The 23,579-nt window shown below is 38.3% G+C and overlaps 1 protein-coding gene and 1 long non-coding RNA gene across 5 annotated transcripts; one reads left to right on the top strand and one right to left on the bottom strand.

The window, feature by feature from the left end:
• Positions 1-614: 614 nt before the first annotated feature.
• Positions 615-1,646, bottom strand: LOC136220667 (uncharacterized). The gene is made up of 2 exons (XM_066008465.1): positions 943-1,646; positions 615-861 (listed from the first exon to the last, which is right to left on the bottom strand). The coding sequence occupies exons 1-2, from the start codon at positions 1,644-1,646 to the stop codon at positions 615-617; spliced, it is 951 nt and encodes a 316-aa protein (XP_065864537.1).
• A 17,275-nt stretch (positions 1,647-18,921) lies between these two features.
• Positions 18,922-21,983, top strand: LOC136220288 (uncharacterized). 4 transcript variants are annotated; one of them, XR_010684461.1, is made up of 6 exons: positions 18,922-19,177; positions 19,361-19,437; positions 20,153-20,211; positions 20,306-20,476; positions 20,562-20,626; positions 21,644-21,983. It is a non-coding gene; the product is annotated as an uncharacterized lncRNA (long non-coding RNA). The 4 variants fall into 4 exon arrangements; XR_010684463.1 differs by having other exon boundaries at positions 19,304-19,437; XR_010684460.1 differs by having other exon boundaries at positions 18,922-19,182.
• The last annotated feature ends 1,596 nt before the right edge of the window (positions 21,984-23,579 follow it).

Genomic DNA, 23,579 nt, shown 5'->3' with positions numbered 1-23,579 from the left:
AATGACTACAGCTTGGTCAGTACTAGTTTCGACCATCAAAACAATATCATCAGCAAAGCAGATATGGTAAAGTGTCGAACAGCTCCGTGAGATGTGGATTGGAGTCCAGTTCCCATCCTGAACCGCATCAGAAATAAAGTGTGATAATCTTTCCAGGCACAAAAACAAAAGGATATAAGGAGAGGGGATCCCCCTACCGAAGATCGCGAGACGGTGTAAACTCGGAAATTTTATCCCATTCCAGAGAACATCCATTGAAGAGGTAGTAACACATGTCATTATTAGAGAAACCTAATTGACATGTCATTACTAGTAAGCCTAATAACACATGTCATTATTAGGTTTCTCTTATACACGACATTTTTGTCACTGTCTATTTATGACTATCATGTAACGTTTTTTATTTTACGCCTGATATATAGTTTGTCCTCACTAACTATAAATCGTGATCCGTCCCTACATAAAAGGGTACTTGGTAGAGAGAAATTAGATTCCTTTCACTAGAAAAGCTTCTAAACTTGAAGGGCAAGCATTAAACACAAACAGAAAGGGATTTTATATCATATTGCATTAGACAGACACGATATGATTAAGAACAACTGTGTGATATTAGATTAAAACTTGCTTATAAATTGGTAAATGTGATTGCTAACTTCCTCCGGCGATTCTTGGTTAAGAAAGTGAGCCACTCCTTCCAGCACCACCACTTCTTCCAGAAGAGGAACTACTTTTTTGAACCCTCCCTCATGAATATACTCTTTCGTACCAGGAATATGGTAGATCAAATCCAGGTCTCCGATTATGAACTTCACTGGTACTTTGATTTCCACCTCATTCCATGCCGATGTCAGCTCCCAATTTCTGCCATACCACAACAACAAATAACTAATCAATTTTTCAATCGATTTCAATCAGTATAAGTTAGAAATCGGAAAAACTCACAGATTCATGTTTCTATAATAATTGAATCCTCCGGTAAAACCTTTCCGGTTGAATTTGAGAGCATAGTAATTCACGTCTTCCTCAGACAACCAAGACGGCAAACATGGAGAATCAGGAATGTGTCTCAATCCAATTTCCTTCGGCATGAGGAATGGTCTTGGATTGCGAGAGGTGAAGAATATCCTAATCAATTTAGCTGTATCCACCTGAGCAAAATATTCTTCTGCCTCTCCAGGTTTCTGAAATCGGCAAATATAGTAATCATCGCCGAACAGAATTCTGTACATTTCGACAGGATTTACTTGAGGATTTCTCGGCATGAGAGGTACGCTGGTGTTAACCAAGGCTTTGATTCTATCAGATCTGAAAATGCAAAAGTACCAGGCGATCAAAGCTCCCCAGTCGTGTCCTACCAGAAAAACCTGCTGTATTTCGAGCGAGTCTAGCAGGCCGATCAGGTCTCCGACAATGTGGAAAACTGTGTACTCGGTTAAGGAAGATGGAGCGTCGGTGTCCCCGTAGCCGCGAAGGTCAGGGGCTATGCAACGGTAACCGCGGGAGGAAAGGGATATAAGTTGGTGACGCCATGAATACCAGAGTTCAGGGAAGCCGTGGAGGAAGAGGATTTCTGGACCTTCTCCGATTGATGCTACGTGCATGTTTATGCCATTTGTGGCTATTGTAGTGTGTTCTATCTTCTCCATCTTTTCTTCTTCTACTTTTTTCTGTTTTCTGTGCTGTTGCTTCTACCTTTTGATCCGTTTAAAGGAGAAGATTCTTAAGTTGGCATTCACAATATCATTGGGTAATGCTTAATATATATTAATCTTAATACATCATTTATCTTTGAACTTGTGGAAAAACTTTTTGTTCCCTTAAAATTTCAAAAGGTCGGAGAATTGTTGCCCTTGCATAAAATATCCAATTAACCCCTTGAACTGGAATAAAATGTAATCAATTAATCACTAAATTACAAAAAAAATAAGTTAAATGTAGAAAATGTATTGCATATGTCTTCAAAAAGTAAAATAATCAATGTCGGGATATACGGTTCTAATATTAAACAAGACAAGTTCCACAGTTGAGCAAATAAGAACTTCATTTTTAATATATTATATGAATTATGTAATAATATTATAGGGTGTGTATAACACATCTTCTACATACAATTTACTTTTTTTTTTATACAATCAAGTGATTAATTGATTATATTTTACGCAAATTCAAGAGGCTAAATGAATATTTTATATAAGTTCAAGGAGTTATTGAAACATTTTAAAAATTTAGGGACCCAATCAAATTTTTTGAACAAATTTGGAGACCAGCCTTAAAGTAATTATTTTTCAATAAATCTTAATATGGTTATATGGGAGACAAAAGCTATTTATGTTTTTTTTTCTTTTCCTTTTCTTAATACATTATGAGTCTTGAGTTTGACTAAAAACTTTTCTTAATACATTACTAGTCTTGAGCCTGACTAAAAAAATTGATTGCTTCATAACTTATAAAATATTTCATTAGTGTTTTGAATTTGCTTAAAATTATTTACTTTTTTTTTTGGTAGAAAAGGAAAAGAAAAATGAATAACAACAAACTACCCAGGAATTAGCCTAGGGAAGCTAACCCCAATCCTATCTTCTAAGAGAAGATGAGAGATGAAACTAGGGGAAACAGGAAGGGTAGTAACGCCTAACGTCCCTTCATGGCCCGCCGCCGCCAAGCGATCAGCAACACGATTCTGCTCTCTAAAAATGTGTCTGAACTCTACGAACTCAAAGGAGGAGCAAAGCCTTATAATAGCTTTGATGAGGTTGCGACTGTTAAGACCCATAGAATGATTCTCAGAAATCATTTTGATTGCTTCCAAATTATCAGACTCCACAGAGAGCCTCTTAACACCCAGCCTTTTAGCAAGATTGATTCCAGTAAGAATAGCCCAGAGCTCCGCAGAAAAGGAAGAACCCAACCCTAAATTCTGGGAGAACCCAGAAAGCCAGACGCCCCCTACATCTCTAAGCACACCTCCAGCCGCAATCTTACCGTTACTGAGGCAGGAACCATCAGTATTCAGCTTCACAACCCCCTCTCTTGGCCTGCTCCATCCCACGAGATGGACATCACAACACTGAGAGGCTCTGGCAAGGGACTCTCCTTTGAAACTATCGATAATAGAGAAAAGTTTTTTCGAGAAGAAATCAGCTAAGTTTGTCATAAAAACAGTTTTATCTCCAAAAATCTCCTCGTTTCTCCATTTCCAAACTTGGTGACAGATAATAGCAAAGAAAATGTCACCATGCTCCATGTATGGAAGCAACTTTCCTCTAACACCATCAGAGAACCAGTCGACCTCAGAATGTGCCATGAAGGAAGAGAAAATATGGTGTGGGAGAATTTTCCTCCAAACCTCTTTACTATTAGAGCAATCTCTAAGAGCATGGCACAAAGTCTCAACATGGCCTCTGCATCTACTGCAAGCTCCAGAATCAGCCAAGTGCCTTCTGTGCCTATCCGAATTAGTAAGAAGCCTGTCCTTAACGCCCAGCCACAGGAAACTCCTAATACGGAAAGGAACTTTAAGGGTCCAAATCGACTTCCACACATCCGAGGGAGGATCAGATCTAAAGAGAGAGAAAGCTTCAAAGGCCGATTTGCAAGAATAAACTCCATTGTTAGTCAGCGCCCAACAGTGCCTATCCAAGTCTTCCTCTTGATTACTCACCTTCACTCCCCGCATTCTAAGGAGAGTCTCAAGGCTAAAGAAAGTATCAAACTTTGACCAGATCCAGTCCCCTTCCGAGTCAACCACATCGGCAATCCTCCAGTTGCGTATATCACTAGGCGGGGGGGAAGAACACACCTCAATTAACGGTTTATCCCCAATCCAGTTATCAAACCAGAAACTAATGGACTTACCATTCCCCACCTCCAGGCCAACTCCCGAGCAGAACTCATCAAACACAGCACTAAGTCCTTTCCAGAGGAAGGAACAATTAGCAACTCTCTCTTTCGGGCCCCCGAAGATTTTGTCTTTCCGATACTTACCACAAAAGAGGCGAACCCAAAGAGAGGAGGGGTTTTGCCACATACGCCAAAGGAGTTTCATTAATAAAACTTTATTATTGTCCTTTGCTTTCCTAATACCCAGACCCCCAGAATCTTTAGGCTGGCAAACCTCACTCCAAGGCACAAGATGGATCTTCCTGCCCTCCGCAGCTTCCCCCCACAGGAACCTACGGTTAATCTTGTCAAGATCATTAAGCACAGGATCCGGAAGCTTACAAGCCTGCATGATGTGATTGGGAGCAGCACAATTAACAGATTGAATTAACGTGAGGCGGCCAGCGAGAGACAGAGTCTTGGCTTTCCAAGTGGCACACTTCGAATTAGCTTTATCCAAAGTCTCTTTGAAGGAGCCTTTAGACACACGCTCACTATGGAGGGGAACGCCCAGATACTTCCCAAGAGAATCAGTAAGAGGAATACCTGAGAGATCACTTAATCTCTTACAGACTCTCTGATTCATATTCTTAGAGCACATCATCCTAGATTTCTGGATATTAAGCTTCTGCCCAGAGGCCGAACAAAAACAATCCAGAATATCCATAATGACTCTCAACTGCTCCTCATTACCCTCAAGAAAGATAAGGACATCATCTGCAAAGAATAAGTGAGTCACCTGGGGACAGAAGCTGTTGATCGCCACAGGGTGGAAACTCCCATTATCAATCGCATTCTGAATCAGGTGAGAGAGCCTCTCCATAGCAATAACAAAAAGGAAAGGGCTCATAGGATCCCCCTGACGGATTCCTCTGCCCGGGGAAAATTCCTCCGACATATCCCCATTGACCATAACTTGAAACACAGGAGAAGAAATACATACCTTAATTAAACTTCTCCAGCTGTCCGGGATTCTAGCTCTCTCAAGGCTCTCCATCAAGAAATCCCAATTAATTCGATCATAGGCCTTCTCTAAATCCAGCTTCAGAGCCACAATGCCTTTCCTCCCCTTCCTAATCTTCATCGTGTGGACCATCTCTTGGGCGATCACCACATTATCCATCATTTGTCTACCAGGCACAAAGCTACCCTGATTTTGACAAATGATCGCAGGAAGAATGCCACGGATTCTATTAGCCACAATCTTTGTAACAGTTTTGTAAAGAACATTACAAAGACTGATAGGTCTCATATGCAAAAAGGAAGAAGGCTTATCAATCTTAGGAATCAGAACCAGGAGGGTTCTATTAACCAGCTCAATATCCTTCGAACCACTGAACACCCCCAAGACAAAATTATAGATGCCTTCCTTCACTACATCCCAATGCTTATGGTAAAAGCCCGCCGGAAGACCATCAATCCCAGGAGCTTTAGAAGCCCCAATGCTGAAGATAGCTTGGTCAATCTCTTTTCGGGAAATAGGTTGAAAGGCCTCTTGACTACAATCCTCACTGATTAAAGGAAATGTAGCAATAGAGTGAGCCCTCTCCAAAAGAACAGGTTCCTCTTTGAACAGCTCTCTGTAGAAATCCAGGGCTAAGTTTCGAATAACCTCATCTTCATAAACCCAATCACCATTAGAATCCTTAATGGCCTCAATTCTATTTCTCTGCCTTCTAATCAGGGTAGAGAGATGGAAGTATTTGGTATTACGATCGCCATCTCTAATCCAGGACTTCCGAGACTTCTGGAACCAAAGGAACTCCTCCTGCCTAAGCACAGCCTCCAGCTCCTTCTGAAGGGTTCTGAGGAGGCCCTCAAGGCTATGATCAAACCTCCCCTCCAACCTGCGTTGAATGCCCTCCATCCTCTTTAATAACTTCTTCTTCCTTCTGATAATATGCCCAAACACATTCCTATTCCACCCCTGCACCTTATTCCTGAACCCTTCAGCAGCTTGCAGTACATACGAATGAGGTCTCCAACTCTCATGAACGAACTCTTTAAACTTAGGATGGGACTCCCAAGCCAACTGATACCGGAACGGTCTCTTACCCCTAGGATGCTTACCTCTCAAAAGTCTAAATAAAATAGGACAATGATCCGAATGACGGAATGGGAGGTTCAACACAGAGCACTCGGGGAAGGAAGTTAGAGCTAAAACATTAGCGTAGACTTTGTCCAATCGAACAAAAGTATTATTACGCTTCCAAGTGAATTTATGACCAGAAGCCCCCAGATCGGAAAGCCCACATAAATCCATACTATTCTTGTGATGCAGACAGCGATTAACATAATGATTGGATCCCCCTCTCTGATCACTCATAAAGGCGATATCATTGAAGTCACCCGCCACAAACCAGGGCTCCGAAATGCTGACACTCATAGAATAGAGAACCTCCCAGAGCCGTTTTCGATTAGACAAGATAGGGTCAGCATACACAAGGGTAATAAAAAAGGGAGTATTGCCGGAAATACTCACTTTACAATGAATGAACTGCTTATCCATGCTAAGAATATCAAAATGAATCCGATCTGGCCTCCAAAAAAGCCAAATCCCCCCAGCCCGGCCAGTTGCCTCCGATCTAACACAGTGCCAGTTCTTAAACTTCTTAACCACCTCATCTGCTTTCTCACCACTAATCTTAGTTTCCAAAAGAGCAAAACAAGATGGATTAAACTGCTTAATAAGATCATTAATATGGATACGGGTAGCCTTGCTAGCCGCACCCCTAACATTCCAAAATAACAAATCCATAGAAAGGAGGACAACTGACCACACCCCTACCCTAAGCTAGGTATTTACTAGGGGCTCCTGAGAGCCTTACCGAGGTACCCCCGGGCCCCCTCTTATCTGGAAACGCCAAAGTGTTAAGGCCACTTTTTTGTTTTCCTTTAAGCTTTTTCATATTAGTTTTGTTAACTCCCATAGATTTCCCAATCCCAGGATCAATACCAGGAACAGGAATACTAACCTCATTTGAATTCTTCATCCTTCTAGCTGCAAGGGTCAGGGTCCCCCCCTGGGCTTCATCCTTAGAGACAAAAAGCGGGTTCACAGATTCAACCACCTTCTCGACTGGATCTACAGACTCTAATCCTGGAATACTCTCATCCATATGATTCTCATCTTGGTCTGACTCTTGAACTTCCTCAATCATCAGGGCCCCAAATCTGGACCCAGGCAAGGCTACTGAAGAAACCCCAGCCTCCTTTCTAGCTTTGAGGACAGGCTTCTCCTTGACATTTGGAATAACAGTAGCTTTAGGAGAAAGGGACTTAGAATTTGTGTTGATATCAGGAGGACGATTGTAAACCACTGCAGGTTGATTCCTACGTCTAGCGGGCCTCTTTGCCACCATCCAGGGACCAAAGTTCCCTTCATACCCCTGGTTCCCTCCAGTAATCCGCACACTACTCTCAACCCTCTCTATAACAACCCTCTCCCTTTTAGGGCAACCCTCCTGAGAATGACCATACATGCCACAATCATAACAGATGTTATGTAAACCTTCATACTCAATAAAGAACACTTTATCCTGAACACAGAACTTAGAAAGTAAAGGTTTAGCCAGATCAACATCTATACATACCCTAGCAAACTTACCCCTAATGGCCCCAATTGTAGTCTTGTCCACATGGTGGACCTTACCAACCAAACCTCCTATTTTACTCAGAAAGTTTTCACTGTAGTACTCAATGGGAAGGCCCGGGAATCTTACCCAAGTCAAGATCCTGTTAACCGAACAGTCGTGAGGATTAAAATTAGGAACCCAAGGCCTTAAGGCCAAAACATGATTGGAAATGATATATGGGCCTCCCTTGATAACCGAATTATAATCCTCAACCCTAGTAAATTTAATGACATAGTAGTCATTTTCCAGGTCAGTAATACTGACTTTACCTTTCCTTGCCCACTGCGCTTGTATTCTTTGGGCAAAATAGTTAAAACTAATTCGCTTACCCAGGACAGTAACAATCAAAGACACCTTCCACTTCTCTCTAAGCTCACGCTTCTCTGCAGCGGAAAGTCTAATGACCGGACAGAGAGGATCCTCCTGGCCATTATCTTCCTCATCAGAATCCGAGAACATATCATCAGAATCTCCCACCATTAAAACTTCCTCTAAAACCGGCTCTTCCTCAGCCACCCCCATGATCGTGTCCTTCCAAGAGTTTTTACCGATCTCGCTCATCTGAACCCTAGGTCTGGGGGAGACCGTCTTCCCATGAGCTACTCCTACAACACCCACCCTTCCCGAATTATTAGAAACATCCAGACCCGAGGCAGCCTGCCTCCCCGTCGTAGCCCCTGCCTGCCCCTCACAGCCCGGAGGAGAGGATCCCGCGCAAGGCACTGCGCCGACAGCCCCAGCCCACTGCCCGACCGAGGAGCCGGCAGCGCCTGGGCAGTGCCCGGCACTATTGGCGCATAGCCCTGCGCCAGGCACCCCCGGCCCCACTTCTCCCCTCGAGATTGGGGAAGCCTTACCCCCGGCATCAGAAAACCCAGCCGCCCGTATCTCCCATTGATCCGCACCCAGCCGCGACAACCTTGTCGAATCTGCCGCCTGTGGATCGCAAAGATCCGTCCCCAGCCGCACGGGCGGCGCCCGCGAGAACCCTGCCGATGCACCATCCATGCCCACGAGATCCCTACCGACGCCCCTGGATTCCCGTGCCTCCACCCCGCCAAGCGCCCCGCCCCGATCTACACTAGGTGCACGCTCGCCGCCAACAAAACTTGCCTCACCCTTCTCGCCCCAAACCACCAGGCCACCGCCCCCTTCCTTGCCGCAAATCCCCTCCAGATCCGACCCCCCCTCGCCGGCCACAGCCCCCCTCTCCCTAGATCTATCCCTAACACGCTTTACCATGAACCCTAGCCGAGAGAGAGAGAGAGAGAGAGAGGAGATAGATCTAAAAGAGAGAAAAAGATCTAAAAGAGAGAAAAAGATATAAAAGAGAGAAATAGATCTGAGAGAGAGAGGATAGATCTAAAAGAGAGAAAAAAGATCTAAAAGAGAGAAATAGATCTGAGAGAGAGAAGATAGATCTCAAAATTCTCCATCTTCATAAAAATTCTTCACCATGACAACAGATCTGAGAGAGAGGAGCCAGATCTGAAAAAGAGAAGATAGATCTAAAAGAGAGAGGTAATTTTTGTTCCTTTGTTTCCCTTAAGCTTCTTAAAAGGATTTCTGGACCTTCTCCGATTGATGCTACGTGCATGTTTATGCCATTTGTGGCTATTGTAGTGTGTTCTATCTTCTCCATCTTTTCTTCTTCTACTTTTTTCTGTTTTCTGTGCTGTTGCTTCTACCTTTTGATCCGTTTAAAGGAGAAGATTCTTAAGTTGGCATTCACAATATCATTGGGTAATGCTTAATATATATTAATCTTAATACATCATTTATCTTTGAACTTGTGGAAAAACTTTTTGTTCCCTTAAAATTTCAAAAGGTCGGAGAATTGTTGCCCTTGCATAAAATATCCAATTAACCCCTTGAACTGGAATAAAATGTAATCAATTAATCACTAAATTACAAAAAAAATAAGTTAAATGTAGAAAATGTATTGCATATGTCTTCAAAAAGTAAAATAATCAATGTCGGGATATACGGTTCTAATATTAAACAAGACAAGTTCCACAGTTGAGCAAATAAGAACTTCATTTTTAATATATTATATGAATTATGTAATAATATTATAGGGTGTGTATAACACATCTTCTACATACAATTTACTTTTTTTTTTATACAATCAAGTGATTAATTGATTATATTTTACGCAAATTCAAGAGGCTAAATGAATATTTTATATAAGTTCAAGGAGTTATTGAAACATTTTAAAAATTTAGGGACCCAATCAAATTTTTTGAACAAATTTGGAGACCAGCCTTAAAGTAATTATTTTTCAATAAATCTTAATATGGTTATATGGGAGACAAAAGCTATTTATGTTTTTTTTTCTTTTCCTTTTCTTAATACATTATGAGTCTTGAGTTTGACTAAAAACTTTTCTTAATACATTACTAGTCTTGAGCCTGACTAAAAAAATTGATTGCTTCATAACTTATAAAATATTTCATTAGTGCTTTGAATTTGCTTAAAATTATTTACTAATATGTTTAAAATAATTTAATTCCTTTTTGAATTTAATCACAATAATCTATTAAACTTTTTAATTTCCTTAAAGTTATATATATTTCTATTTGTCTAAATCCTCCCATGTTATATCATATAGATATAAGAAATTAATTATGTCACTTTATGTCACTTTAACAAAAGCTAACAAGGTACTTTATAAGTTTAAGGGTCAAATAGTTTTTTCATGGTCAGAGCTAACCCAAGATTAGGAGGAGCTAGAGTCCATAGTCCACGTTTTAAAATTGGGTTATGTCAAAGTATTTATAGTGTTATATTAATATTTAGATATAGTTGAGTTGGTTTAAGATTTATGTTTTAATATAAAAAATTGTGGGTTTAAATTCTATAAAACTTTAATTTTTTGACTTTTTTTTCTACATAACTATTGATATCATGCAAAAAAAAAAAATCAGTATGTATGTGTCATCGTCTTAAATTATTACGGGCAGGTGGAGTAAAGGGAACCACCAGATTAAACTAAACAAGAATAGCATCGCTCAAGACATGTGGATCAATGGGAAGAATCGCTTAATCTTCGATTTTTGGATCAGGACCTTTCAATTCCGCACAAGATCAAGAAATCTTAGTTCATATATATTACTAACTACCTAAAATATATCAACCACTTAAAACATTACACATATTCTTTGTGGAATCTAAGGAAGGTTTCGACTAACGATTCTACCCATGGGCTCCTTATAAATAGAACACGACTTCATATGTCAAGGCAATATACACATTCACTTATTGCAATTACTCTCAATTGCTACTATATGCTTTCCTAACTTTAGCATTAAAGTGAGGTCGTTTATCAATGGTTTCACACTGATCATCTTTCTATTTTATGTCAGGTAGCGGAAAACCTTCTTCAGACGACGGAGTACTCTCACACAGATTGTCTTATACCAAATTGGTGCAGTGACTTGAAAAAGAGCGTGTGATCCTTGAAAAAGAGCGCAATAATTTGATGGCCAATCTTGGTTTATCTTAGAAAAAGGCTTTGGATGATTTGTAAGATCTATGAGGTTACCATTATTAATTACTTTCAATAAACTTTTTATGAGATTAAAAAAAATTAATTTATGAAAATTATAAAAAATTTATAACTAAAAATAAAAAAATAAAAAAATTAATTTTAAAAAATTAGTATTGAACTTATAAAAAAAATTAAAAATAACTATTGGATACTTTTAATTTTTTAACCTTCAATACAATAAAAACTAAGTTAAGCATATTGGAGACTAAATTTTTTATCAGCTCGTTAGAAATTTGCCCTTCCAACTAAGTTGTCTCGCCACAAACCGCCGCTCATAAAGCTAAAATCAGTCCCATGTTTGGATTTTTGGCTTCTTCACTAATTTATTTTACCAAATTTAGGGAACTCTAATGCATTAAAATTTAGGGAAAATTACAAAACTAGTCAAATGGGAAGGCCATTTAAATATTTAACCCATTTACTCAACCTATTACATATCTAGACTCATTTTGTGTGACTTTCTAAAAATACCCCCAACCTTCCCACTTCCCCCCTATCTCCGCGAATCACCGCTCCCCCTATCTCCTTGGTTATGCGAAAAGTTGCTCCTGCATTAATGATTTCAAGACTTTTGATCTTCCTTTCTTCCTTTAAATTGCACGAAATCTGCACCATTTCGTCAAAATCACAATGAATTTCTCATTTTCCTCTTTTCATCTCTTGATTCTGCAACTTCCGAACCCTAGAAAACGAAGCCATGGTTTTTCATCTTCATGTTCGTTGCTTGGTTTCTTTCTTCTTGTTACCATCAAAGAAATGGTTTTTCTACGTTATTTCCTTCGTTCTTCCCATGTTATCATATTGTTATTGTCGCTTTTGGGGGTGAAAGGGACGAAAAATGTAAGTATCTGTTTTTTTTTTCTGCGTTTTATCATGAATTCACTTTGCAATCGATGGTTTCGCTAAGCTTTGCGAAGAGAACGAGCCTGGAAAGTGATGATCTACTTCGTGTATTGACGATTTCGCGACGTTCTGCGAAGAGAAAGAGTCTGAAACGTATGGATCTACCTCGCGAATCTATTAGTTCGCGAAGTCTGCGAATAGATCCTTACGTTTCAGACCTCGCAGACTTCGCGAAAAAATCGTTATGCGACGTAGATAGTCACATTTCAGACCTCGCAGACTTCGCGAAAAAATCGTTATGCGAAGTAAAATCACCTCTTCCCCTGCACATTTACATTCGCATGCTTCGCTAATTTTCATTTCGCGAATCCAAAATCGTCCTTTTTCATAACTAACACGGTTAATTTTTTCTGTAGATGGTTGAATACGTAAAATCCCTTTCTGGAAGGCAGCGTACTGAGCTGCAGGGAAGATGATTTTCCTTCCTGTATAGGGATGAACTTCCCCAAGATTGACACATTCACTCCTGAAATGATTCGTTAGGAGAGGTTGTGTCAATCTCGGGGTGCACCATGGGACACGTCCATCCCATGGTGCCAATCTTGTTAGTAGATTTTGATAATGTTATGATTTGAATGTCGTTATTGTGGCAATCTTGTTGTAAATTTTGATAATGTTAGTAGAGTTCATTGTGGCAATCTTGTTGTAAATTTTGATAATGTTATGATTTGAATGTCGTTATTGTGGCAATCTTGTTGTAAATTTTGATAATGTTATGATTTTAATGTTAGAATCCGTTGTTGTTTGCCATTTTTTGTTATATACCACTTCTCGAATTAGCTTCAAAACACATCCAGGCTTCGCATATGCGAACTAAATTCATCAAGCAAACCCAAACATTTACTTCGCAGACTTCGCATAGTATGGAATATGCGAAGTCAGACGGGATGGGGCGAGCTGCGCGTAAATATTGGGGGTATTTTTGAAAAGTCACACAAAATGAGTCTAGATATGTAATAGGTTGAGTAAATGGGTTAAATATGTAAATGGGCCTCCCATTTGACCTAGTTTTGTAATTTTCCCTAAAATTTATTTATTTAACAATTCTTATGCTTTATAAAATTGTAGTATTTGGTTTCAAAAATAGGCTCCAACCATAAAATCTCTCGTATAAAGAGAAATATTACTACCAAGATGTACCTCAATGAACAATTAATATTTATAGTTTGCTATTTTTGTTCACATTTATAAATAAATTTGTGACTGTACTAATGAAAAATATTATGTAATAACAACCTCGGTAAAAGAATAAGTTTAGATGTAATAATAATTGATCAAATTAGTCCGACAATTAAAGTCAAGTTGGAAAAGAGGGGAAAAAAGAAATACTATTGTATAAATTTTATTGACATAATATAACTTTTTTGAGGATCTAATTTTCATAAAAAAATTAGTGAGATAATTGATTATGTTAAGACATAAATATATATGTATAATTTCTTAATTACCATTTACAGTTAGACAGATAGGTTTCCAAGAATGCTTAGGGTTTTTTTTTTTTTGGATTTTTGCCAAAGAAGTTAATATTAATAAAAATAAAATGTTATACTGTTGAAAATGTGATCATCGTTTGAAAAAACCGGAATTTGTCAATGTTGGTGGTTAAAACAAGGGTTAAGGTGCAAAAATACCTCTAATGTTTTGGATCATGATCAAATTTACCCCTAACGTCTGAAATAGTGTATAATTTTTTTTCTAACGTTGAAAGTTAAAAGCAAATTTACCCATAAATTGGATCAATTTCAAACACTATTATAAAACACAAATATTTTTGTTCCTTATTCTGCACCAATTGTATAACAATTCGTTCTAAAAAAAGGATTTCATCTATTTTATAATTTAATAATAGAATTGGTCATTAATATTTATAAATTCGGTGGATTTTTTTTATTTTTTTTTTGTCTAATTCGTACAAAAAGATAGTTATTTTTATTTTATTTTATTTTTCCATATCCCAACATATGTTTGTAATTTGTTAGTGATAAACTGATGCACGTGTGAAGTATAGATGACAAGATTAATGACCAAAAAGATAGTTTGATGAATTATTTCTCAAATTGATCCAATTTATCAATGTTAGAGATAAAATTTCTCATGACTCAAAACGTTAGGAGTATTTTTGCACCCTTGAAACAAATAAAGAAAAATCATTCTCGAAAATATAAATATTTCTAAATTATATGATGATTAGTTTAGTTCCCAGCAAGTTGTGGAAATGCCAAAATGTTTGCTTTAATTCTTGTTTGACCCCATTGTTTTTTGTAATTCTTGTTTGACCCCATTGTTTTTTGTAATTCTTGTTTGACCCCATTGTTAATTGTTCCTCACTGCATAGAATCATACACCTCCATCTAATCTTGTTTGTTTGTTTTTTCTACCGAAATAGTTGTAACTAACCAGTATAAAGTATGTTACCAATTATAATAGTTTATTACCAACATTGTTAATAAAAAGATTACAATCTTTCCTATTTAATTCATGTTTTTTCATTGTTGAAAGAATCATGTATGACTAATTGGCTAAATCTGACACGTATAATACACACGTCAGATGCGGCACGTTAAGCGCCTCTAACTACATGATTCGTAATTGTCTTTTGTTATCTTCAATGTTTTATTTTACTAAATTTAAAAAGTAATAAGTATAAAAAAGGCCTATTGAATGTCACGTTGATTTATGTTGATAAAATTGTACTCATAGGCACATATCTTTTAAAAATAAATTACAAAAAATCATCTTAGATGTAGAGTTCAAAATTAAAGATCTTGGCACAACTCTCAATTTAAGTGAGTTAACAAACTAATTTGCCCTTTGTGGTCTCCTCTCTTCTTAGTCGAGCGTCCTTTTGAGCTCTGTACTAGGCTTCCTACCCCTGTGGTTTTTTCTATCTTCTAGCTTTCTTCTCTTCCTAGTACCCCTCAGTCTATCCTCTTCCTCTCCTTTTTTCTATTCCCTTTACTCACCAAATCCCCTACTTAAAAATTAGTCCTGGAAAACGTGAGAAGGAATTTCTCTCATGGCACCAAAGAGTACTGATCCCCCCATTGAAACACTTCTGGAGAAGATTAAGATCACGGATCCAGAAGAGGAAGTACTGGACCTCAAACCATCAGGTGCAGAACCTACGATCACTGGGGGCAAGCCGTGTCTGATCGGTAAAGTGATGTCACATAAACCCCTAAACTTAAGAGGTATGGCTCAAGCCTTCCTGATAGTGTGGAAGCTAAACGGGTTCCAGCTTAAAGAAATCGGAAACGGACTCTTCCTGTGCGAGTTCGAATCTGCACGAGATAAGGAGAAAATCCTGAAGGAAGGACCATGGCACTTTGAACGCCAACTTGTGATCCTCCAAAACATAGAAGGTGAGGAGCTCATCTCAGACATTAGAATGGATCATTGCGACTTCTGGATAAGGATAGGAAACATGCCGTTGAACCGTCGAGACTCAACATCCATAACCACCGTAGCTGGTCGGATAGGAGAAGTGCGTGAAATTGACAACGAAGGGGTGGGTTCCTGCAACAGCTATGTCCGAGCCCGGGTTGCTGTTAATGTCCTCAAACCTCTACTAAGAGGGGTCAAAATCCGAAATGAGGCCGGGAAAATAAACTGGGTGCCGATCATATACGAACGTCTTCCTAACTTTTGCTACTGGTGCGGAATGATGGGCCATACAAATGAAGATTGTGGAGCAATACCAGAGGATTTCTCTGGAGAAGAATGGCCATACGAACAGAACCTCAGGGCCACTCTTGTGAAACTAAGATCGATCAAGGTAGATGTTTTCTCCCCTAAAGTGGTGACTGAACTCCAACCCACCAAGAGTAAAGCATGCCGGAAATTAAACACCGATAAAGGACCGGCGGAAGCAGATACTGAAGAAAGCCGGGGACAAGACCTGGAGATGGCAGAAGCTACAATTGAAAATAGTGCCAGTGATAAGGGTACAACAATTAAGAAAGGTGTGCTGACCGAGTTCACAACAATACAAGAATATGATGAGGCACTGATGGGAAGGAAAAATGCTACATATCCAAACATTAAAGAAGTGGGACCACCTTCCAAAGAAGACCTCTCCATAATTGGGAAGTATGCTAATGTCTCAACTGTAGCCTACACTCTTAGTAGAAACCATGACCCACTTCCACAGACCAATGAAAGTAAGAAAACCCATGCAACCCATAACCCAGCTAACGTAGGTCCCCTCCAAACACCCATCCCAAATTCTGGAAAAACTACACAGCAACCCAATACAATACCCAAGCCCAGAGAGAAAATTAAAACAAAAGCCAGGGCCCTACGACTCAAAGAACAATGTTTGGATGCCATGTGTGTAGATGAGAGGTCTGATGTGAGTACAAATAAGAGAAAATTTGACAGTGGACTTGTGAATGTGGAAGTTGCAAGTGACTATGCTCATGAAACCAAGAAAGTCTGTGGCATAAGTGCAAGTAGCTACAATGATCTGGCGGAGGCTGAGGGTCAGCCCCGCCGCGAGCCATGAAAATCCTAAGTTGGAATGTCCAAGGGATGGGCAACACGAGGACAGTCCAAATGCTTGCTCGGTTAGTGAGAAAAAATTGCCCGAACCTAGTTTTCTTGATGGAAACTAGACTGAATAAAAAAGAAGCTGAAGGTTTATATAGGAAATTCGCCAACTACAACTTTTTCATTGTACCATCAGTTGGGAGGTCTGGAGGTCTACTCTTAATGTGGGAAAAAGATCTGGATATGAACATTCTGGGATTCTCTTATCATTGTATACACTTTGGTATCAAGGATGCTAACAAGTCCCTTATATGGAGGGGAACATGTTTTTATGGGTGGCCTGAAACAGCAAATAAATGGAGATCATGGTGCCTGTTACGTGAACTTTGCAAACGGGAGACTCTACCATGGATTGATGGAGGCTTTCCAAGAGTGCCTTAGGGACAATGAGCTGTTCGATTTGGGCTACAAAGGTGCTATTTATACATGGCATAATGGCAGACAAGGGAACGAAGCAATTTGGGAAAGACTTGACCGGTTTGTACGCACGCCAAGTTGGGATATCTTATTTCCAAATTCCTTGGTCCACGACCTTGCAAGGATCAGCTCTGATCATGCCCCCATAATCCTGGACTCGAATGGTATCAAAACAAAAGGACCTAGGCCTTTTCGTTTCGAAGCTATGTGGACAAGGGAAGAAAGCTGTCGGGCACTCATTGATCAGACTTGGGGGGAGACTAAAGCAATAGCGCCCACTGATGTCTTGACCAAAATATCCTACTGCACCAGAAAATTAAAAGCGTGGAACAGGGATTCTTTTGGTCACATCGGCAAATTGATTGGAAGCCAAACGGAGAAGCTAGCCACTCTTCAAGCTGGTGAGCAAAACGATAGCGTCAATGCAGAAATGGCTGAATTATCAAAAAACATTATGGAACTACAGGATAAAGAAGAATTAATGTGGAAGCAGAGATCCCGAGCGTTGTGGTTATCGGATGGAGACCGAAATACCAAGTTCTTTCATGGACGAGCAAATGGCAGAAGGAAGACAAATAGCATCTCGAAATTGCAGGATAAAGACGGTAATTGGTGCAGCAATGAGGAGGATTTAGACCGCATCGTCTTATCTTTCTATGATGATTTATTCACTTCCTCAAATCCGGTCTGGGACTCCAACGTGATTAATGCTATTGACTCTCGTGTCACTTAGGATCAAGCTTTGGCCCTCCAGGCCCCTGCAACCAAAGAGGAAGTCAAATTTGCCCTTGATCAGATGCACCCGCACTACAAGAAAATATGCTATCACCGACAGAAAAGACCGACACATGCTTTTGCGTCGGAAATCACCGACGGATCACCGACAAATCAAAGCTTTGTCGGTGCTATCGCGCGTGTACTACCACTTTGTTGTTACCGACACAAGTGGTCGGTGACACGTGTCCGTCGGAGGTCTCACCGAAGAAGATATATCTTGACCGACTGATATTTCCGTCGGAGATTAAAAATAAAATAATTAAATTTAAAAATTTAAAAATACTAAACCAGCGGGAATGAAATGAAAATTTGCCCCCTTTTCTTTACAAACCTAAAACTAAAACATCCAAAAATGAAAACCAAAAACTAGGGGTGCACACAAAAATCCGTAAAACCGAAAAACCGAAAAACCAAACCGAAACCAAACCGAAAATAATGTTAACTGAAACCGATGGACTAGTGTACGGTTTCTAATTTTAAAAATGGTGGTTAATGGTTACGGTTACGGTTTTCATATTCTAAAAACCGCGGTTAACCGAAACCGACCGAATTCAATTAAATATATAAAAATATATTTATTTATATTTATATTTATACATATAATTATACTTTATCCCACTTAAAATAAATATAGGGATCAATAGCAAATTTAATAAGAAACACTAATTATTTTCGGTAATTAAGACTCAATGATGGAATATTTCATCCCAAATGTTGTGTACTATCAAATTTATCATAAAGTAGATAATTAGTGAAATTAATATAAATGGATAGGGCTTAGTTGGTAAAGCACGGATGATAAGAATTCTAGTCCAAAAAACATAGTAATTTAATGCCTTAAAGAGTTGTTGTAAGGGAAAAATCTAGTGTCCTATCCATAGTCCACACGTACATAATGCACGCATATCTCTCTATGTTGTTAATCTCTTCAACTCGCTATTAACCCGTCGTTCCACTCACAATAAAAATTAAAAGTTTTATGATTATTATTATTTTATTTACTAATGGTTAGAAACCGAAATAAAAGGTTAACCGACCGAAATAATTGGTTAACCGATTAGTAGTTAACCGAATTTAGTGAACTAATGTATGGTTAGTGTTTTCAAAAAACCGATAAAATGATTAACCGACCGAATTAACCTTAATGGACTGGTTAACCGACCACGTGCACCCCTACCAAAAACCCTCGCTTTCTCCCTCGTTCCATTTCTCTCTCATGCTGGCTCTCTGTCTCTCTCCCTCAAAATCACCGGCATCTCCTACCATCAGTATCATCCCTGCTCCATATCCTTTGTCTTTCTCCAGATCTAATCTCTCTCTCCTTAATTTTATTTTTCATTTCTTCTTCTACATCTGGCAAGCGGTGCGATCCGTCGTGATACAAAAGTGGACGAACGGCTCGAAGGAGGCCAACAACGACACAACCAGTTCCAAACTACCCAGATCCATATACTATAAACATCAAGAGGTTAGGTTAGTTATTTATAGTTTCCATATGTGTCACTTTCTCGATTTAGCCAAGTTATTACGATGTTATTACTTTAGAAATTCAATCTCCATCATAACTGTTTCAAATTTGTGTTGTTGATAATAGGAAATTTGGTCTTTAATTCACTGCGATTTTGTTTCATAAGAGTTCTTTATTGGCCAGTGTTTGACCAGGAGCCTCTTATCTCCCTTGCAATTGGACGCCTCCCAAATGTTCATAAAATTAACATCTAAAACTATGTAAGTTTTGATTCAGACTTTTACCTGTCATTTTCTGTACTTAGCATAAGCAGCGTGTATTTTTGAAGTTTCTAGCTTGCCTATGTATTTGCAGATTCCATGTTACTTTATTTATCTGTTTTGCAAATTCAGTTCTCGATGAACCTCTGCACTTGAGCTGCATCATTTTTCTGTTTTTTGATATTATTATTGTTGGACAGTAATATTATAGGTTATTTATGAGCTTATATATTACTAGTATAATGGTATGACCATGAGAAGTGTATGTAGAATCCAAGGTATTTTCATGCTTGTGATAACTTTTGGAGTAAATGTGGCCTATTGAACACATGAAAAACTGCTGGGGTTGAACAAAGAGATGTATATTCTAAGCCAGTGGTTATTGTGTTATTTTTATATGGGTTTCAATTATATATAATATAGTAAATGAAATTATTGTGTTTCTAAAGTTAGGCCATATTGCCATATTGCAAGAAAGACAAGATTACTAAATACTAATTGGAGGGAGGTGATTGATTTTATTAGTTAGTTGGTCCTTCAAAGGCTCCATTCTAGCTCTCATATCTGACTCTACTATAGCTGCTTTTGCTTCATGTGTTATTGTATATTTTTGCCTCTATATATATTTTTTTTATATCTGAAATGTTGTTGTGCTCTTATTAAAGTTTACACTTTTGGACCCAAGTTTTGAGCAAATAAATTGAAAATGTTTCAGCAAAACATTTTGTAGAGTTTTGGATGGTTGAGGCTCCAATGGCTTTTTCTCAATTAAAGGTACTTCTTTAAGTGAAATAATAACATAAATTGACTTATTGATTAGTGAAAATGCAAAATTATAATACTTCATATGCTGTTGTGGGTTTTTCAGGATGCCATGACTTGTGCCGAATCTGCAAATATGTTTTAAACAATTGTGAACGATACATGAAATTTGTTACAAAACGTATTGACAAAAGCAGAATCAGTCTTTTTGAAGCAATGGGATATTTGTTCATATGAAAGGATAAGTCACACTAAAGGAGTGGAAATTTTGGAGAAGGTAATCTAGATTACATGATGTTTTTCATTATTAAGGAATGAAGCAATCATAAAGTTCTTACAACTTGTTCGATGTGTAAGTGCAGGTTACTTATAAAACTTTTGGATCTCAACCTGGATTCGGTATTTCCTTCACAGGTCAACTTTTAAGGTATATTCATAAATTGATAAATTTTCTTAAACATTAGTATTTAGAGAGACAATGATTTATACTTAAGCAAGTCAATGATTTATTCTTAAACATGTTACTTCTCTTACTGGGAAGTTATACACAATATCAAAATTTTTACCTCAAATTGGCCTTCACTTCTACCTTTTTTGCTGGTCTATTTCATGCTTTGGTTTCTTGTGGGAATTTATTTTTTGCTGTTTTTGTTGACCACAGGACATATTGTAAGCATCTCTTTCATCTTTCACTGTATCAAATTTAAAATATAGATCATATAAAACGATACAATAACTTGTTTCGACACCCCTATGTTGATTTGAAACTAAGCATGAAGAAACAAAAACTTTTCTAGATATGAACGGTTGCACCATTGAGAATAATGATCATCTCAAAATACGTTAAATATGTCATGCATCTTATGATAATTGTTACTGGAGTGACATTTTATGCTTTTTCAATGCTTTTTCAATGGATCAACGGATCAACCAAAGATTAGTTATATATACATTGAGGTTCTAACTGGCAGTTTTGAATGTAATGCTCCTATTTTAACTCCATTTGCCATTATTTTAGAAATTTGACAAAAGTTGCACTATATATATGTTGGATATTGTTAAATATATTAATTTAAGTGTATTAAAGTTTTTGTACAGCAACCTGAAATCATTACTGAATCTTATTGGTTGTTGACTACTTTTTGTCCAGACAGTGACAAATAATGTCCTTTACTAGTGTTCTTACATTGAGATAAATATCTTGCATTGTGTAATTATGTTCTCTTATCTGTTTTGCTATTTTTTCTGATTTTAATTTGTTTAATTATGATTTTGGTATTCAGTAAATGAAAACTGATCCTTGTTTCCTTGATGTTCTGCTTGAATTCCATTTTTGTTTTAGAATTATATGAGGTAGAAAATCTCTGTATCTGATATGTCATTTATTTCTTTTTGTTGTTCTTGTGGGCTCCAATTAACTTATTTTCTGGAATATTTTCTTCAGGTTTTGTTTTGCTAGGGAGGAGATACCCACACACATGGACATGACGGTAGAATGTGGATTGATAACCATTCCAATCGGTTGAGGGTTGAGGTAACCAATTGGTCAAAATGATTGTAATGTGTGCTAAGGAATTTTGGTATTAGGAACTCATGATTGATTGTCTAGTGTTTGAGTTGTAGATATAAAATATTTGTCTTCCTTAAAATATCTTTTGATTTGTATGCATTTCTTAGTTTTTGTATTCTTTGTAATATATATACATGAGCTTCCTTCAATCCAAATAAAGTGACTAAAAAAATATAAAAATGATTTTGAATATAAATACCGACATATTTTTTTATATTTCCGTCGGTAAGTGGAGTCATTTTATTTTCTGAAAATATTGTACCGACACAGAATGACTCGGTAATTGTGTCGGTAAGACCGACAAAAAAACACCAACTAAAAATGGGTCGGTAACACCTACACATATCACCGACACCTTTTTATCGGTGATATCACCGATCCAATAAAAAATATGTCGTAACCGGTTACCTAGGAGCTCAACGCCGACACATCGGATTATGTCGGTCTTCTGTCGGTGATGACGATCACAGACACATTTTGGGTTATCACCGACAGAAAATTCCGTCGGTGATAGCGTTTTTTCTTGTAGTGCCGTTGAAAGCTCCGGGCCCTGACGGTATGCCTGCACTTTTCTATAGTACTTATTGGGATTTAATTGGGAATGAGGTCACTGATTTGGTGTTATATGTGTTAAGGGGTAATAACATCCCAAAAAATTTTAACCATACTTTTATTACCCTTATACCTAAAACCCGAACACCGAACTCAATGAAAGACCTACGTCCGATTAGCCTTTGTAATGTCATATACAAATTGGTGTCTAAGGTGATCAGCAATCGTCTAAAACCCATCCTTGAAACCATCATCTGTCAAACCCAGTGTGCTTTTGTCCCAAATCGTCAAATAACGGATAATGCCTTGATAGCTTTTGAAATGTTCCACTCCATGAAATACAATTGTCACGGGCGAAAAGGGTTTTGCGCTCTAAAATTAGATATGAGTAAAACCTATGATAGGGTTGAGTGGTCTTTTATTGAATTTGTGATGACCACCATGGGCTTTCCTGCAAGTTTTGTTGATCTTATTATGAACTGTCTACACTCAACTTCCTTTTCTTTCCCTATAAATGGGGTTCCCAAAGGTTTTGTTAAACCTAGCAGGGGGCTCCGTCAGGGAGACCCTATCTCACCCTATTTGTTTCTAATATGTGCGGAAGGTTTATCAGCTTTGATTAGGAAGGCTGAGTCAGACAGATGCTTACACGGGATAAAGGTCAGCCGGAACAGCCCTATGGTTACCCATTTGTTCTTCGCAGATGATTCCTTAATCTTCTTTAGGGCAAATCTCGAGGAGTGTGTGGCAATAAAAAACATCCTCTCCCAATATGAAAAGGCATCGGGTCAGTGTATCAATTTTGACAAATCTGAAGTCAATTTCAGCTCCAATGTTACTACAGAGGTGAGAATCAGCATCCAAGAGGCCATGAATGTGAAGGAAGCGTCCAATTTCCCCAAATATCTGGGCATGCCTACGATGATTGGAAGGTAAAAAAAAAATTATCTTCAGCTTCTTAAGAGACCGAATTCTCAAAAAAGTCAATGGTTGGAATGAGCGGTGCTTAACAAAAGCAGGCAAAGAAGTACTGATCAAAGCCGTGGCACAAGCGATACCCCAGTATATCATGAGCTGCTTCTTAATCCTAAAAACTTTTTGTGAAGAATTACAAGCACTGATTGCTCGTTTTTGGTGGGATAAAGGAAAACAAGGTAGGGGCATCCACTGGCTAAGCTGGAACAACCTTTGTATCCCGAAGGCTGAGGGGGGTTTGGGATTCAGACACATCTTCTCCTCATACCAAGCCTTGCTTGCA

This window comes from Euphorbia lathyris, chromosome 2 (genome assembly GCF_963576675.1).
Source record: "Euphorbia lathyris chromosome 2, ddEupLath1.1, whole genome shotgun sequence".
NCBI classification, from domain to species: Eukaryota; Viridiplantae; Streptophyta; class Magnoliopsida; order Malpighiales; family Euphorbiaceae; genus Euphorbia; species Euphorbia lathyris.
The sequence above is the reverse complement of the archived record's forward strand: the minus strand, read 5'-3'. Positions and strand labels throughout refer to the sequence as shown.